The sequence below is a fragment of the Artibeus jamaicensis genome, unplaced genomic scaffold, assembly GCF_021234435.1.
Source record: "Artibeus jamaicensis isolate MK-2021 breed Jamaican fruit bat unplaced genomic scaffold, CSHL_Jam_final contig_1016, whole genome shotgun sequence".
NCBI lineage: Eukaryota > Metazoa > Chordata > Mammalia > Chiroptera > Phyllostomidae > Artibeus > Artibeus jamaicensis.
In genome coordinates this window covers 6887092-6903261 of record NW_026521195.1, presented here as the reverse complement: position 1 = coordinate 6903261, position 16170 = coordinate 6887092, and the positions used below count along the sequence as shown (strand labels likewise).

General features: G+C 47.4%; 1 protein-coding gene across 1 annotated transcript in view; it reads left to right on the top strand.

Moving 5' to 3' along the window:
• Positions 1-11150, top strand: part of NPSR1 (neuropeptide S receptor 1) — a 99668-nt gene extending 88518 nt beyond the window's left edge. The window contains exons 7-9 of the mRNA XM_037126477.2: positions 5854-5940; positions 10094-10274; positions 11060-11150. Coding sequence (XP_036982372.2) covers positions 5854-5940; positions 10094-10274; positions 11060-11150 — 359 coding nt within the window. The remainder of the gene's footprint in view (positions 1-5853; positions 5941-10093; positions 10275-11059) is intronic.
• Positions 11151-16170: the final 5020 nt, after the last annotated feature.

Below are 16170 nucleotides of genomic sequence, written 5' to 3'. Positions count from 1 at the left end.
GCCATCATGACGTGGAAGACGTGATGTGATGCTTGCTGCACCCAAGTTGCATGTTTGATGAAATAGCACAAGGTGGAAGAGAGAAGCGCTTTGGATTAGGAACTGGGTTTGGGTCCTAGTGACTTCTAGCTGAATGAGTTTAAGATATGGCCATTGCCCCGGCCAGAGTGGAGTGGCTCAGTGGGGTGGGTGTTGTCACGCAAAGTGAATAATCACAGGTTTGATCCCCAGTCGGGGCACATATGGAGAGCAGCAAGATGATGTTTTTCTCCCACATCCATGTTTTTCTCCCTCTCTTTCTCTCTAAAATAAATAAATAAATAAATAAATAAACCCAAAATTAAAAAAAGGAAGCCCAATGGACTGCCCCGAGCACCTTTCTCCACCAACGCATGTGGGTGAAATGGCTTCTCTACAGACAACCACATTTAGCAAAAGGCATAAAGAAATTTCAGGGAAAAGATATAAAGACATAAATATATGACTCTTACGACATGTTGATGAATAGTAAGACTCAACAGCATAAACACGTCAGTTCCCCACCTAATCTACAGTTTCAATCAAAATTGAAATGGGACATTTTATTGAGCTTGACAAACCAATTTTGAAAGATACATGACAATTTCGGGAGCCAAGAATAGCTGGGCACTCCTGGTGAAGTAGAACTGGATAGAGAGGTTTACTGTACTAAATATTAAGATTTATCATAAAGTCAGAGTGACTATTAGGATGGGGTATTGACACAATATAATAGACAACTAGAAGCTAAAACATCCCCAGAGCACACCTACACAGATATGAGAACTTGGTAGATGTCAGAAGATCATAGGGAATGAAATGGAATCAGATTTTCACCTCAATTCATAGGCAAAACAAATTCCAGGTAAATTTTAGACTTAAATACAAAATATGTGACTGATAAAACTTGGGTAAAAAAAAAAAAAAAGGTGATACCTTTATGATATTGAAATAAGGAAGAGTTTCTTTTTTTTTTTTTTAACATCAGTCTGTGGTTGCCTCTCACACACCCCTCACTGGGACTTGGCCCACAACCCAAGCATGTGCCCTGACTGGGAACTGAACCAGTGACCCTTTGGTTCACAGGCCCATGCTCAGTCCACTGAGCCACACCAGCTAGAGGTGGATTAAGGAAGAGTTTCTTAAACAAGGTACAAGATACATGAAGCCACAAAAGACATTAAGCCACAAAGGTAATGATGGATAAATCTGACCGTTAATATTTAAAAAGTCAATTTGTGTAACATATTACCTTTGAAATTTGTGTAACATATTACCTGCGAAAGCATTATTATTCAGAATTTTTTAGAATACCTAAAATCAATAAAGAAAAAATTTAAAGCTAAATAGAAAAAAAAATGAGCCAGACACAGGCATCTTACAGAAGGGAAAAGAACAGTGGCCAAAAATAAGATTCTCAACCTCACTGATAATTAGAAAAGAACTCATTTAAATCTCAGTTAGATACAATTTTCTACCCACAGGAATAATAACAATTTTAAAGCCTGATGTTTCTGTGTTGACAAAGTTATAAAGCTGATGGTTTGTTTGGCAATATTATTTCTCAAAAGCTTAGTAGGCTTCTGACCTACTTGCTTCCAGTCAGTTTCCTGTGAGAGGAACCATATTCAGAAAGTCTTTAATAACACAACCCTCAGGCCTGACTGTCCTGGCTCCCCAAGCCTGTCCCTTTCTGCTTGCTTGAGGCCATCAGAACTGGGGGACAGGCTACCTCCCCAGGCTGCTCTTTGTCTCAGGAATGACTCAGATGGGTCTTTGCTGGTCACAAACTCACAATGTTAAGGCCTCACTTGTAGACTGGGGCCAGCTTCATTGTCATTATATATACAGGGCCCAGCAAAAATAATACCCCTTTTTTATTACAAAATCATAAGCATGGAATTCTCTAACATAATAATATCATACTCAAGCACACCGTGTGACATTTTAGGTGAAATGTTCCAACTGCCATCCATCTCGTGTGAGACCCTCTGGTAGCCTTCCAACCATGCCCAAGCAGACCTCACTTCTGCACGCCTATCCACATCTATTTCCTATGGGTGTCGTTTCTCTGGAGGGCACGGACTACTATACCAACCTTGTCTGTGGGGTTCGGGGCTCAGGAGACACACAACCTGCCTTCCCGGGGCATCATGTGAGGCATACCTGCCAAAGGGATCCCTGCTGTGCCAGCTTCCAAAGTCAGGTTTCTGGCCACCGGCGGCTGGCCCACTAGACCACCGGCGGCTGGCCCACTAGACCACCGCCACATGTATTAGGTGCTTATGGTGACAGCACTCCCACGGGGAACCAGTTTCTGCTTTCATTGTGGAAACACCAGCAGCTACAACAGAGAAACCCCCAAAATACAGTAGCCTTCACAGAAGTTTGTTTTTTACTTAGTTAACGCACCATTGCACAGAGTTTTTCAGAAGCTCAAGCTGGTAAAGATTCTACCACCCAGAACAGAGGAGATCACTGAGGTGTCCCTCAGTGTCAACGTCAAACTGACAGACTGGGGACAAGAGAGAATGGAGGATTGCTCAGGTGGTTTGTTCTAGCTAGACCTGCGTCTGGTGTCTGAGGGTTCTTCCCATGTTACCATTAGCAGATCTTAGTCATGTGACTATACACCCTGCTGAAAGGGAGGCTGGGAAATGTAGTCTATCTGTGTGCCCAAGGGAAAAGGAAAGGATTTGATGAAAGCTAACCTGTTTCTGCCAGGATGGTTTCAGGCCGATCAAGGGCCTGGGTTCTGCCTGAGCTGAGGAGCTGAGGAGCAGAAAATGTTGTGAGTAAGGTGAGGGAGGTGAGCAAGGTCATACCTTCTCATAGCTAGCTGTGACCTCTGGTTTGCCAGAGGTTAAAAAAAAAAAATCCAAGGGAAGGAAGTGGACAAAATTCTACAGTTAAGCAGATGAGATATAATGTGCTAAAAAAAATATGTAACATGCAGGTTATAGTTATAAAGAGGCCATCAATGATCAGAAGTCAAAAATCAAGTCTTCAAAGTTTTAGAAACCAGACATACCTTCTAAAAATGTTTCAAATTATGCTGAAGTATAGAAAGTTCCTAACACATGAAAAAAGTTTATTCTAAAATATTACTAGGTAGACTACCCTGTTAATAAACAAGTCACCTGCACTCAATTATAGTTCACAGATGGTTCAAATCCCTCGTTTTAAAACCCCAGGATAACAGCTGTTCCCCTCACCCCCAGCCTTCACTTCCAGTATTCAGCCCAGAGAAATGGATTCCCAGTGTCTGCAGGAAGGTGGGGAAGGTGAGGAGCAGGCACTGGCCACTTGGAGACTAATTTCGAGCCTGGGCCCCCTGGGGACTCCTACTTGGACTAGAACAGCCTAAGGCGGTTTGCTGAATCTAATGGACCTGCTGCCTCCAGGCTCCCCCGGCTATTAATGCACAATGACAGCTGAATTTAACTGCCCTTCACTCCAGCTCAGCGCCAGGGCCTAGGTGGAATTAATCCTTTTATCTCCCAATAAAGGAGAATTACCTGCGTTTTGTAGCCCAGCTGTCTTTGAAGAAATGTTTTTGGGAGCCGCAGGCTTTGCATTTTCTAGAGTGGTCAGATTAACGATGCTTTTCTCTGATCTCATTGAGAGGTAGGAGGGCAAGGAATTGATTCATTGTCACCCAGTTGCCCTGTGAGAAGGGCGGAAAGTTTCCATTTTAAGCAGATTTCAGAGCACAAATGTCATTCTGGAGGACTTTTTTGAAAAACCAAGTCCTCAGAGCCATTCAGTTCGGGACTCAGCCTGTACTCCAGCAAATGAGGACCCTTTGAAAGGATACAATTTGGTCTGCTACCTTTTTTACGTGCCTCCGTGGGTCTAATACCCCTGATAATTTTGGGATGTAATGTAATTCCTATACACAGATAACAACAGTGTATAATAACCTGTCTAAATGTCGTAATACCTTCTGTTCACTTCCATAAAAGCAGCTCAAATTCCTGAAATAGCGCTAAAACCTCATTCATCCCAACTGACAAGGGAATTGACATGCTCAGCATGGGGCTTGACATCTTGACGACATTATTTTATTTTAATCCTCAAAATAACTGTGAATTTGGTGCTTCCTGTCTCATTTTTAAAATTGGGAGACTGAGGCTGGGAACAGTGGGCAGTTCCCATATCATTACGCAGTCTGTAATTAGTACAGCTGGGAATGCATTAGGGTCGCACTCTGAAGCCTGTATCTTTCCCAAGACACCACCTTAGCAACCGGGGCTTTTCAAGCGTGTCACTATCAGGGGTTTTGACTGGATAATTCTCTGTGTGAGCGTGTTGGGGGGAGCGCTGTTCTGTGCATTGAAGAATGTTTAGCAGCATTCTTGGCTTCTACCTACTAGGTGCCAGTAGTAACCTCCCACCCACGTGACAAATGAAAATGTGTCCAGACATTGTCAAAATAACACCCAGGGGCAATGTTTGCCCCCAGTGAAGAACCACTGTCGTAAATGCTTCTGCAGCTTCTACCATGGAAGTTCCGAGGCTCTGAGAAACACAGAATGATTTGAAGTTCTAAGAGGGGTCTTACGGGGTACACATTAAGAAATAAAACATGAATTATAATTAGTATTTCAGCTTATGGCGCATAAAAAAGCCCTGTGTCCCTGTTATTCAAGATAGCAACGAGGGGATGGCTCTTCTCTGTCCACACTTGGCTTTCGTCTCTTTGCTGTCCGCCAGCTTTGTGGGGCGTGTGCGATCTTTCATGCTGGATTGAAAGTTCCTGGAGAACAGGAACTCTGTCTTTTAGCCTATTTTGTTCAGTTCTTATCTCTTAGCAGATGTGCTGGGCTTGTTGGATTAGTCTGGATTGAACTGGAGAGGGGAAAGAATGACTAGCGGGAAGGTAAATCTACGGGTTCCCAAGGGGATTCGTATACACTCTAACTGTGAGATTTGAACAAGGCAGTGGGAACCGGCGAGCAGTTGGCCTGGGCCACTGCGGAGCTTGTGCCTGTTGAGCCCTAATCGGTGGCACCCTCTCTGTGCTGCCTTGCCTCACTGGGAGGTGCTCAGGGCAGGGCCGTGTGCATGCTGAGAGAGGCCCCCTTCCCCAGTTTTCCCAGCGGCGCCCCATGGGCTGACAGGCAGAGGCCCCCACAGTGAAAGCTCCTCCACAACACCAGCGGCCCTTGCACCCAACATCTCCACCCCATTGCGTGCCAGCTCTCTGCTCCAGAGCACTACTGCACCAAGGTCAGCCCGTCCTCATCACCCTTTCCTTTGCCGCTTCTCAACTAGAGAGATTTGTATGGATTCATCCAACAAATATTAATCACACGTGAAGTTCAGAAGGAGTGAAAAAAAAACACCAAAGTTTCTGTCTCCATCAAGTTGATAGTCCTCATGGATTCTTATATTTATGCCCTGGGATGGTTCTGTTTTTACTTCTTTAACCCCCCTGGTTTGAGCTTTTGCCAAGAGTGGTGTTTCCGAGTTAGATGAATGAGTTAGTCTGGGGTAACCGTTCTAAAAAAATGGCTTCGCCCTAGGTTGCTGAGGCAACCAGACATGTGGTCACATGGCTAATCTCACCTCAGCTGACTCAGGGCATCCAGCCAAGCCTCTGGACAGAGTCTGGATGGCCCAATACATTTGCTTTCTCTATTAAGCCATACACTGAGCAGTTTCCAACATCCATCCCAGAGCCACTGTTACTCTGAAAATGTCCAAGGAGGTCCTCCTGGGGACAGGCGAGCAGGATCTGAGTGGCCCCATGATGGCTGTGGGACTAACTTGCAATGTTCACATCAGCAGAAACAGCTCTACACTCTGCCATCCCCCTTTCTGTATCTACAGATGGGAAGCTGTGCACCAATTACAACCGCGGGCTCATCTCAAAGGCAAAAGTCAAGGCCATCAAGTACAGCATGGTCATCGTTCTCGGTGAGCAGCATCCAAAAGCAAACTGGTCCCTGGAGCTAGTGGTGGAGAAGCCCACGGGAGAAAGGAACTTGTCTGATTGGAGAGGGATGTGTGGGACTTATGAGTCTCTCTGTGAGTGGCTCCTTCGAAGGATGGCATTTGCTTCCTAACCTCTCTCTTCATTAGTGTAGCTGTCCACCAAGGCCCTGGGGTTCAGAATTCAAAGGAAATCTGATTACTCGCTGAGGTAAATGCTCGCCATCACCCAGCTGGCCCAGTTGCTTTCTTTAATACATACTCTCCCCCAGGGTTAAGGTTGATGAGCAAAAGGAAGACTGGAGGGACATTTCATTTATTCTGGATAATTCCTTTCAAGGTCACTATAAATTCCTCCCGAATCTTCTCTTTCCCTCCCATTTCCTTCCTCTCTATTGTTATGACCCATAAAGTTACCTTATCTCAGAAAAGAAAGGGTATTTCTGGAGCACCTAATCTGTGTCAGATTGGTGAGTGTTCTTCGTTACCCTCAAACCTTCAAAACTTCCTCTTCCTGAGGCCCTCTAGCTAATGACCTCGATTGCTATCTCACTGAGAAAATGCAACAAAGCAGAATAGAATGTCCTCATTATTCTCTTGCTTGTACGTGCACCAATGGGACGGGTCTCTACCACAGGCTCTGTCCTTTCTCCTCGGGTGGGGGACAGGCTGGCACTTCTTCCTCTATGTCCAAAATGTTCTCCTGAGCCCGAATCCCATCCCTTCCTGCTGACTCGAGTATTTTGTTCCTCCGAGGACTTCCCCTCACCCCCTGCCCCCCACCCCACAGCTTTCCCTGACTGAGTCACATGCACGTAAACCAACTGTAACAGCCCCTCAAGGACCTACTTCGCAGCAGGCCCACCTCCCCGCACTCTTTCCTATCGCTAGTTCTCCACGTCTCACCTCTCGTTCCCTGGAGCCCATTTCTGCTGGCTTTCTGTCCTATTACCCCAATAAAACCACCCTCATCAATGTCACCACAACCTCCAAAATGTCAAATGTCAACCATCCATCTGCATCTCATTTGACTTCTAAGCAACATTCCATTGGCTCCTCCTTCACTTCCTTTGCTTAGAAATTGTATCTATTATTTCTACTTCAGAGATCTACTTGTATTTCCAATAAGCTTCTCATACTCAGCATGGCAAGCCAGATGTCTTGGCAGGTTCTGCCCCCTGCAAAAGGATTCTTCCCCGTTGTCCCTACCGGGGACGAACGAACTTCCCTCTACCTTTAAGCTTCTCCTGGCTGGTGTAATAATCAAATAAACATGAGCAGACTGCAAGACAAAAATAACCAAGTGTAATACATACATATGTAAGGGAAATCCTCTGATAAGCGTTTATGGGCAATGCCTCTAATTTAAATTCTCCCAGGTAGTTGGGGAGCAGGACAGAAGTTTCTTTTGAGCCTGTGGCTAAAGTTGCCTTTAGGTCAAAACAACCTGCTACCACAGGGGCACATCTTGGGGTGGCTTGTTCTGGGCCCTCATAGCTCCATCTCAATAAATGGCACTATCTTTTACCCACACTGAGAATCTAAGTGTTATCCATCTGTCATTATCGTATTCCTTTCATACCCCACATAGCTAGTCTGTGCATGAGAGCTGGAGGTTCTCCCTACAAGATAGACCTCAAGTCCAACCCTCCTCACCATCTCTACTCCCATGTCCTTGACCATGGCATCCACCAGCTTCTGCCGGGTGGGTCTCCTCAAATTTCTTCTCTGCCAAACAGCCAATGTGATTGTTCAAAATGTAAACCAGATGCTGTCACTGTCTTGAAGATCCACCTGTGGCTTCCCACGGTGCTGGACTAAAGCACAACCTTTATTCCATGTCTTAGAAGGCTGGGGTGATCAGTGCCTCCGCCCAGTCTCCGGCCTCATCCTCACCGTGCTCCTCCTTACTCACTCTATTCTGAAACCGGAAAAGCTGGCATTTGTCTTGCCTGTCACCTACCGGACCCAATAGGCAGAGAGAGAGATTGAATCTTTATGGGCACTTTATTCAGAGGGTCAGTGATCCAAGAAGATGGTGGGTTTGTACCCTAACAGACCATCTTACATTCCATTTCAAACCACCCTTTTTCATAAGGACAAGAAAAGTGTAGGTAAGAGGTTTGGAATTCAGGGAAAAGTTTAATCAGATAAAAGCTGCAGCATTCTTTCATCTGTGCTCTGGGCAGTGGGCATCTCCCCCTGGAGCACAGTAGCTCTGATACCATCTTGACGGCTCCCAGGTCCTTCTGAGGCACACAGGTGGGACTGCTTAGGGTCCCCTGGAGTCAGGGTGGGTCATCCCTTCAGTTCCTGAAACAGTAGCTTTTTACATGCATTGATTACTAAGAGTATTAGCTACAACCTGAAACTAAATTTTTTTCCACTATTTGAGTCCCCCCATCAAGAGCAGTCATTCTGGTCTTCTTGCTATTTCTTCAGAATGTCACCTTGGTCTCACCTGGAGGGTCTTGCCCTGTTACCTGCCTGCAACACTCTGCCTCAGAGGGTGGCGCAGCTCGGTCCCTCCCGTCATTGTTCCCCAACAAAGCCACCTCCTGAGAAGGGCCTTCTTGATGCATGTTGACACACCCTCCCACAGCCTTCACCCCGCCTCATTTTCCTTCATGTTGCTCCTTCCACCTGACATTATATATGTTGATCTGCTGGATAGTGATCCCACGATGACTGTTGCCCTCCTGTTCCTTCAACAGTATCACCAAGGCCTTAAACAGGGACCCCCACCCTAGTCCTAGGTGCCTGGTTAATACTTGTTGAATGAATGAATAAATGAGGCTACCCAAGAAGGAAGGAGATTTGTGCCATTTCCTGCTTTTGTAACGCAGATACCCCCCCCTCCCAACAACCCCATTCAGCCCTTCCGAGCTCTGAGAGAGAGCACAGTCCTCCCGTGAGCTGAATGTCAAATCACCAGAAGAGTCGACCTCACCTTTTCAAACACAACAGCAAAATGCCAAACAGACCACATGCAGTGTGGCTGCACCAGCAGAATCCAGACGCAAACAGCCGTGCAGCAGAGCTGGGATGAAGCACGTGCCACCCACCAGGGCTCAGAATCCTGTCCCAGAGGCCTCTGCAGTACCTCGGCCTCCCTTGCCTTCCCAGACAACGGGACACACAAACATGCACTCCCCGGGTAGGGTGTCAGGAAGTATATCTTACACGTATATGCATTCTAGCACCCACACAGCCCTGTGTGACCAGGGGCCACGTGCCCAGGCCTGGGACGCCTTTTAGTCCGAGAGCAGAGAAGCCCATAGAGGGCCAGCCAGTGTCAATGACCCAATCCAACCAAGACAGCCTTTCTCAAACAAACATTTCACAATGTTTCTACCCAAACCGAATGTGTACCTAATACTGTGAACCTAACACAATTCTTAAACAGTCAATATATGATCATATTAAAAAGGAATAGAAAGAAAGTAATTCGTAGTAAACCAATACAGATTTCATTGTTTAAAGACTCAGGCACAGCTACACTGGAGGGGCAGCGGAGCAGCCTGCCAGACGTAGTAACAGCCACAGAAACAAAGCAGTGCAGGTGTGCTTCCCAGAAGACAGAGGAAGCCGGGACTCGGCCTTCCGAGCAGGTGATCGATCCCCGCTATGTTTCCAAGCGTGAAACAGGTGATCTTTCCTCATTTGCAAGGAAATTGCATTTGTGGAATATTCACATTTGTTAAAAATACTTGTGTTCCTACATAACATAGAGGTAGGTTATAGCCCGAGGTCCTTATAAACAGGGTGCTGAGCCATGTGAACGGGAGGAACTGCCCTGCTCCAGGCAGGAGGGCTGGCGTGCCCGGGAAAACCAGAACCGCACTCCCAACACACGCACCTTGTCAAAGTGCTCTGCAAGGGCGAGGTCACCTGGCTGAGAAGTTCCCAAGCTTCCCAAGAAGGGCCTCAGCAGTGGTCACATCAGACCCTCACAGTGCAGATAGAGAAGATCGGGGAATGTCTCTGTGGGGTGTGTGCGTGCACCTCCATGTACATTTGAGTCAACATGGCATCTCCCACACCATTGTTTTAAATGCTTCTGGGGGATCCCAGGTGCTAAGGGGTGTCCCTGAGGTGTGGCCTCTTGGGGTGCTAACAGCTGTCTCCCCCCACCCAGCCTTCATCTGCTGTTGGAGTCCCTACTTCCTCTTCGACATGTTGGACAATTTCGGCCTCCTTCCGGACACCAGGGAGCGCATCCACGCCTCTGTGATCATTCAGAACCTGCCTGCCCTGAATAGCGCCATCAACCCTCTCATCTACTTCCTGTTCAGCAGCAATGTGGGCTTCCCCTGCCGGTGAGGGGCGCGCCGGCCACTCCCAGGGGTGTCTTCCTCCTCCCAGCACTCCAGGCAGGCAGCTGACACAGGGCCAGAAAGGTCCCCCTAGTGTGACAGCCCAGGCCCAGGCCATGGCCCATGCTCTGTGTTCTGGAGCACGCCACCTTCCATAGCGATCGTCTTCACTAGGTCCCCTGGAGAAGACCTCCCTTGCGTTCACAGCATCTCCAGGTGAGGTGCCTCCACACACAGCAGGACGCCAAGGATGACCACCACCCCACAGAAAACACATGAAGGCTTGCCGGGTGAACTGACATTCCTGAGGTTACGGGAATAATGAGCAGCAGGACTGACAGCAGTCCCTCCCACAACTCTTGGGTCCTTTTGCCGGTTTTCAGCTCGCTGTCTGCACAAGCTACAGGGAGGAGACTACGGGAAAGCTCGGAGGAAACAGAACAACAGAATGGCTTAAGGCTAGGTTTGATCCCAGGGGCTGAGTTTCCGGTACTGCCATTGTGGATCCGTAGTTACCTGTGACCTTGGATAGGTTATTGAACTGCCACAAACCTCAGTTTACTCACCTGTAAAATGGGGCTAACAGCAGTCCCTACCTCTGGGCCCGTGATGTCTGTTCACTGGGCTCTGGTTTGACCAGAGGGAAGGAAGGTCAATGGCATTACATAGGAAGTACTTAGCAGTGTCTGATCCTTAACACGTTCTCCATTACTGGTCTGTCTGAACATCCCTGCTTCCCTTTTCATTACGTCTGATTATTTGCCCTATCTGCTTTATTCTTTCTCTAGGAAACAAAGATCTCAGGAGTCCAGAATGACATGGCGGGAGAGAGTCAGCAGGCATGAAATGCAGGTCCTGTCCAAGCCAGAATTCACCTAGACCCTGGAGTGGTAACAGTGCCAGGCTGAGCCCCGTCAGCTCTCCAGGGCCCCATCACCACCTTGGGCACATGCATAGAGCCTGAGCCAATGTCTTCACCTTCTTCCCTTCATCACCTGCGAGATTCGCAAGCAAACATCCTAATGAGTGTGTCGCCTGCATCAGCGAGTATTGGCCAAGATGAACTAAAGTCACCAGCTATTCGTGCCAGCCAGAAAAGACGCCCCCTCGCTCCCAAACTCACAGCCCCCCTTCCCACTGGTTGCCAGCAGAGCCCTATGGGCAGAGACATCACCAGCCCATGGCCCAGGCTGGGGCAAGCCCAGAAGCATGGCTGTATATGAGTCTTCTGATTCCAATTTAACAAGTTAAAAGACTTACCAAGGCCTAGATTCCCCCACCCCAGTTTTGGGTGGGAGGTTCAGTAGTTATAGGCAAGAAGATGCTTGCCCTGAAATACCAATAAGTTCACTTCCAGGTATTGGCCCTTTGTGCCTGCTCTGCAGACAGCCTTGGTTTGCCGGTGGGGGCCCTGGCAGCAGCCACCTGCCAGTCCCCATGCACCAACAAATGACCCGTGGAGAGTCCACACCTGCTGGCCCTTTCGGAGACAGGTCCAAATCGAGGGGTTCCTTCTCTGACAGGAAAAGAATTAGTGCTAAACTGTCATGGACCACAGACCTGAGTCTCTGAGAGTCGGGACTGGGTCTCACGTGTCTCTGAGGCTGTGTGAAGGCTCCTGTCTTCACATTCAACATTGAGGCGCTCTGGGCTCATCCCTCATACACCTGGGCCACTCTCCCCTTTGACCTCCCTGAACCCTCACTCAGCTGGGGATCCGATTTCCTGCGCATTTTCAGGCATGATGTTTCTCTAAGTTCTTTGTTGGTTTTTTGAATATTGCTGGCTGCTATTGTCTACCTAACACCTCAGCCAGGAAGCGCTGGTGGCTTTGTTTTGACAAGTCTTGAGTTCGGTATTTATATGAACCATCCAAGTGAAATATGACTAAATGTTTGCTAGTCAATTTTTACCACCGGATTTTTCCATAAGTAGAAATGGAAGAATTTAATTTGAATATATATACATCCCCAGTCACAGCTCTGGGATGTGCATGAGCTTCTTATTTTTAGCCTCCCATACATTCCTGACATTAAAATCTCCTTGGCAAAATCCTCCTTCCCAGAATTATTCTGAGCTCTTTTTTTTTTTTCTTTTGGCCTACTGCCAGTGGAGTCATTAAAATGTGTGGTATATTTTAATAGCACTCCATTCCTCATTATGTGCCAACCCAGAGCTGCGTGTTTAAGGTCACGGTGGCATTTTTTCCATATATTTCTCTTTTCAATTCCATGCGGCCTCAGGGAAAGTATCTCTTTAGGAAGAAATCAGGTTCCTCTGGCATTATCTTTCTTAAACTTATTTTCTGAATCTGAGAGCCTGAATGAGGTAGTTTTATGTCTACACAATAATTTTGAAGGTTCTCTCCCCCTCCAATCACATAAAAGCGAGCATCCCTGGAAGCTGGGGGTGGTAGAGAAGGGCTTTTCAGCCCTTCTCTTGAAAGCGTCACTTGAAACCTTGATGGGCCACAGGAGACCCACAGAACCGTTGCTACAATAGCTGCCCACGCAGGTGCCAATTAGTGGAGCCAAACCTGGCCGGTGTCCCAAATGGCAAAACCGGAGGCTGAGTTCTCTCGACAGAAGTTTTCAACCCCTGTCTAGTTCTCATCTACAAAAGACATTACATGCCTACCCCATCCATCGATAGATTCTGGAAGTCAAGGAGCACGTGAGAGGGCTTTGCGCTCTGCATACTGGGAGCACGATTTGGGGGTTGGCATGGTACGTCTTGTGATCCCCCCAAAACTGGAGATTGGTGAGATAATGGGTATGGGTTCCTGCCATGAAAATGAAACTCACTTTACGGTGGTGTGCACTCTAGAGTCCTCATTTCCATGTAGTACTTGCTGAGCTCAGCGAAACATGATGGAGACATTATGAGAACGCTGGTAATTACAACTTTGGACACATCATTTTTTAAAACTGTTCTTCGTATTCTTTCTCCATTACCACTTAGACACATCATTTAATGTGTCTGAACACCAGCTGTCTCATCTGTCAGATAAGAACAGAGTAAGGCTGATCCGAAGACTGGTTCCTTCACAGACACAGACTCTGAGATTGGAATGAGTCCAGTTACACTCCCAGAGCCAGAACTCCTGGAATCCTTTCTGCAGGGGACGACTCGGTGACTCAGCGGTGACTCAGCGCTGAGTCATTTGCCCTTTAGAAGTCTCTGGTTGCACATCATGTAGCTGAGGCTTAGGTGAACATTTAGGATGGCGCGAGTCGGCATAGTGAATAGTTAGCCACAGTGTAGAAAATAACTGTCCCTACTTTATTCACCTAAATTAAATGTGAATGGTAAAAACTTCTCTGCTACTGGGGCTGTGGGGAGCATAACTTAACTGAAGTTCAATCTCACCGAGCAACATCTGCCACCTTTTTGCCCCCAGAAAGGGCTAACACCTTCTTAGTGGCTTTACCTTGTGATTAAGCATGGGAAAAAAAAAAGTAGCCCTTTTACAGCAAACCCATATGCAGTTTAAACTGCCTTCCTCACTTTATTCAGACACCTCTGTATGCGTACACAGAAATGGCTTTGCCCCTCTCTTCCATGTCCACAGTGTTGGAAGGAGCCACTCGTTTCCCTGCCCCCCCCCCCCTTCTCTGCTGGGAAAATGGAAATCTATTAGCAGGAAGAAAAGTGGTTCTGCTCTTGCAGGACCACCGTAGGAGAGCCGCAGCCTGCTGCCACTGCCATTCCTTTCCTGCCGTTTGAACACATCTCATTTTATATGCAGGTCTCTCAGCGGTCCCCGAAGGTTTCGGTTGCATTTGACGGAAAGGAGATGCCCTGAACCATTTCCGTGGCAACCGCCTTGTTCCTGGAAACTTGAAAAAACAGTCCCAAATCTGGCTCAATCTGAGAATCCTCCAAGGAGTTTTTAAAAACACAGATTTCTAGTTCCCCAGCCCCAGAGACTCTGAGTTGGAAATCTGTAATATGTAAGCAACTCAGGGGCTTCCGGTGCAACGCTTCCTTGGGCCCACATCTCAGAGCTAGTGATTAAAAGCGTGTTGGTGGTAGGAGCCCAAATTCTCCAGGGCCAGGAAGTGCAGGGGCTCCCTTTGCTTCTCCCGTCTGGCTGTCCGGGGTCCAGCTGGAGGAAAGATGTGTGCTCCTAGGAGCCCACTTGACCACCTTGCAATGGTAAACACAGGACATCTCTAATGACTCCTTCTTCCCACTCTGCATTAAATGCTTTTTTTTCTTCCATTAAGATAGACCTTAATCTGAAGTTGTTGTCCTGTATGTAGGTACTCAAAAGCTGGTCAGATGGGGAAATATGGCCACGTATTTCTGTGACGTCTGGGAACAGGAAAGGAGGCCCCCGAGCAGGCATTTGGGGCCTGGAAGAGCGGGTGGATGAGAGAGCCTAACAAATTCCTCTAGTGCAGGCTTGCTTCTCCTTTCTGGTCTTGGGACCCCTTCATTTGCTTATGTGGATGACGTCCATTGACATTTACTACATTAAAAATTAAAACTGAAAACATGTTTAATATTTATTTATGAATTTACAATACACTCATTACATATTAATGTAAATATCTTTTATATGAAAAGTAGCAATATTTCTTCAAAAAAAATGTCTAGCAAGAAGAAAAACTTTTAACTTCTTTTCAAATCTCCTGAAGTTTGCCTTAACAGACAGCTGGATTTTTATATCTTCTGCATTCGATCTGTTGCAATATGTTGTTTTGATGGAAATATATAAAGAAAATCAGGCTCCACACAAATATGTACTTAGGCAAAAAGGAGTATTTTAATCTGGTTCTGCAGTCAATCTGTTGAGCTATTACATGCTGGGTAACCTCTGGAAAATTCTACCGTACATACAAGAGAAAGAAAACAAAAAAGACAAACAACACCCTAGTGCTGCTACGAAAGTGTTCACCCATAGCATGGGCTGTGGTTGCAACACTGCCCTCTTGGATGCAAAGCTGCAACAGCGTGAGGTGGGCAGGCTGAGACACCCTTTGCATCTGTTTGCAAAGCTGGTTGAAGCACTAATCACAGGTGATTCTGATTGAGGCTTTGCTCCAAGACAACCCCTCTGCAGGTGAAGCTGGTGATGGGACCTGCCTCCTCTGGGGGCCAGAGCACAGGGTCCTACTCATACAAGCTGCTTGAGCCATGTCCAGGACTGGGAACAAGTGGCTGCTTGGACTGAGCAACAGAATGATCAACAATCACCTCAAAAGCTATGGTGCTGGTCGAGGCTCTGAGCAGGACAGCTGGCGCCCCTACTTTGCTCCCGTGCACTGCTGTACCCTGTGGCCGTGTGCCCAGCAGTCCCAGGCACTCCTGGTTTGCCTTTCCCTACACTAGCATTTATCGCCTTCCAACACATCATATGACATATCTATTCATTATGTTTCTTAATTCATTGCCTCTTGATCTCATGAGACAAGGCCCTCTGTCTGTCTTGTTCACTGTTGTAGCCCCAGGGCCAGAATGGTGCCTGGGACACAGACAAGGTGCCAATACAGGCCTGTTGTTTTCTGAATGAACTGGTAAGACTGACGCAGGGAGGAGCAGAGGAGAACAGGGCTCCCTAGGGCAGCCTGCCCCTCCCCCCACCACGGGGAAGGGGAAGGTGAAGGTCTTGAGCTGGGCAGGCCCCCAGTCATGCTCCTCCACCGTGCAGACAGGGCTGCTTCTGCTGCCCTGGGTGACTGAAGGGCAAACAGAAGTGGGAATGTGACATCTCCACATGGAAGGAGACATCAGGACAGGGAAGGAGTCATCCACCAGGGCTTTCCCCACTATTGGTTCTCAACCTGTTTGTGCTTAGCCAGTAAGCCAGTGGCCAGCTGCCTGGGGTCCTCAGAGGAGGAGAGCAGTCCTATCATGACCCTGTCCTATCATGACCCTGTCCCTCCACCACCAG